Source organism: Silurus aristotelis (assembly GCF_946808225.1).
Source record: "Silurus aristotelis genome assembly, chromosome: 17".
Classification (NCBI taxonomy): domain Eukaryota; kingdom Metazoa; phylum Chordata; class Actinopteri; order Siluriformes; family Siluridae; genus Silurus; species Silurus aristotelis.
The window spans coordinates 24,761,195-24,763,694 of NC_139590.1; the positions used below are offsets into that span (position 1 = coordinate 24,761,195).

At 37.9% G+C, this 2,500-nt stretch overlaps 1 protein-coding gene and 1 long non-coding RNA gene across 2 annotated transcripts in view; one reads left to right on the forward strand and one right to left on the reverse strand.

Annotated features, from left to right (window-relative positions):
- Positions 1 to 2,500, forward strand: part of rac2 (Rac family small GTPase 2) — a 19,187-nt gene that overhangs the window by 9,350 nt on the left and 7,337 nt on the right. Inside the window, exons 2-4 of the mRNA XM_083566598.1 lie at positions 187 to 258; positions 648 to 765; positions 925 to 987. Of these exons, the coding sequence (XP_083422724.1) occupies positions 187 to 258; positions 648 to 765; positions 925 to 987 (253 nt within the window). The remainder of the gene's footprint in view (positions 1 to 186; positions 259 to 647; positions 766 to 924; positions 988 to 2,500) is intronic.
- LOC310740138 lies at positions 170 to 637 on the reverse strand. Its single transcript, XR_014537587.1, has 2 exons — positions 431 to 637; positions 170 to 355 (listed from the first exon to the last, which is right to left on the reverse strand). It is a non-coding gene; the product is annotated as an uncharacterized lncRNA (long non-coding RNA).

Here is a 2,500-nt window from a genome sequence, read left to right on the forward strand (position 1 = left end):
CAGTGCTCATTCAGTTCAGCACTAATTACCTTCCAGTACTGAGGTTTTACTGTACACTGTACATCTCCTTCCTAATGATACATAAACTCAAGGACACGACCTTCAGGTCACGCCACTCACTGAAATGCTCAGATGGTATTGTGTTTCAGATCTGTTGTAATGGTGTGTGTTGTGTTTGTGTTACAGTGCTGTGGGTAAAACATGTCTTCTGATCAGTTACACCACCAACGCCTTCCCTGGAGAGTACATCCCTACTGTGTAAGTCTGCTCAGAAACACCAGACTAACACATCAGAAACACCTTATATACACCTCAAGGACACCTGAGTAACAGCTCAGAAACATCTCAGGAATACCTGCTCAGAAACATCTCAGGAATACCTGCTCAGAAACATCTCAGGAATACCTGCTCAGAAACATCTCAGGAATACCTGCTCAGAAACATCTCAGGAATACCTGCTCAGAAACATCTCAGGAATACCTGAGTAACTGCTCAGAAACATTTCATTAGCTGTCTAGAGAAACCCTAAAGCCATGACATGATGTTCTTCTCTAAATCCCTATCTACACTGATATCACTTTGTGTGTGTGTGTGTGTGTGTGTGTGTGTGTGTGTGTGTGTGTGTGTGTGTGTGTGTGATTGTTCAGGTTTGATAATTACTCAGCCAATGTGATGGTGGACAGCAAGCCTGTGAACCTGGGACTCTGGGATACAGCAGGACAGGAGGATTACGACAGGCTCCGCCCCTTGTCTTACCCACAAACGGTACACACACACACACACACACACACACACACACACACACACACACACACGCACACACAACTGGTCTGTAGGGGTTATAGTAACAAACAGTCATTATGGAGGTGTGTGTGTGTGTGTGTGTGTGTGTGTTAAAGTGTGTTTTTCTTTTTTTTTTTTCAGGATGTGTTTCTCATTTGTTTCTCCCTGGTCAGTCCAGCATCATTTGAGAACGTCAGAGCCAAGGTGAGTTTACTGAATTATAACAATATACCACACACACACACACACACACACACACACACACACACACACAGAATTAATAAGAACTTAGAGTAGATCTTCAGCCCAATCCTTTCTGTCCTCATAGTTACACCACATTTTACTTCCCAATAATAACGTTATTTTATCTTATTCAATAAAGTTCTTGGAAAAATCTAAATATTATAATTAGATTTTTCCAAGAACTTTATTGAACTTTATTCCTGAGATGTTTCAAAATTCATGAGAGAAATATATTATATATTTATATTCATATATTTCTCTCATGAATTTTGAATAATTTAATTCGAACATTTCTCCACTCATTCTTAATATTTGAAAGCAGGAAGTGCATTTTTCAAAACAATTTGTACAAACAACACAACACACTGGATTTTCTGCAAAAACCTGGACTTTTCTAGTTTTAAACATTTCATTTTTGATTTAAGAAACGCTTCAAAGAAACTGAGAAAATCTCTAATAAATGTTTCTCATGAATTGTGAATAATAAATGCTCGGTGCAGTGACTCCACTACACGCTAGGTGGCACTGTGCACAATATCTCATTCATCTACTCATTTATTCCCTCAAATGTCTTTTTTTACTTACAGATGGGGATCAGGTACACATACTAATACATTAATAATAATAATAATAATAATAATAATAATATTATATGTAATTAAATTCTGTAGAACGGTTCTCTGAGTGTGATGTCACTTTACAGGCTCAAAGATAAGATATAGCTTTATTCATCCCAAAGGTTCAACTCCAAACTCATTATTTATCTTTAAACCAATTACACTTTAATATAAGATTATGTAAGATCGATGGCAGGGGAAGTGCAAAGATGTGGTGGTTGCCATAGTAACAGTGAAATACCTGTATGTTGTGACATGTTTGTTAAATAAATCAGCTAAATGTGGGAAAAGGTGTAGAGAAGTTTTAAAAATGTTAAAAAAAAAAAAAATAAATAATAATAAAAAAAAAACTATGAAACAATTTTTCTGCATCAGATCAGATTTATGCATTTGAGGGTTGTTTTGACACGTGACACGGTGACACTCGGGTGCATAGACGCTGTGACAGCTCAGGAGTAAGAGATCCAGCCGGCCTTCACCCCACAGATATGGAGAAGGAAAATGAGATTCTGATGGAACACTGAAATATTTCTGCTCCTGTTCTACACATGAGCTTTTAAAGATCAACATGAAGTAAAGATTTCTCTGACCTCCATCTTCTTCCCACTGCCCTGAAATAAATCATCACTAACACACACCACCTGCAGTGCTCTCTTTACACACTCGATAAAAAACACTACACACCCAGAGGTCATGGTGATGGAAACGAGATACAGAAGATTGTTCTGTCTCCAGCCTGCTGCAGATTCACAGACTGTATCAGACCTGTATCAAAACTGTACCAGACTGTACCAAAACTGTACCAGACTGTACCAAAACTGTACCAAACTGTACCAAAACTGTATCAAAACTGTACC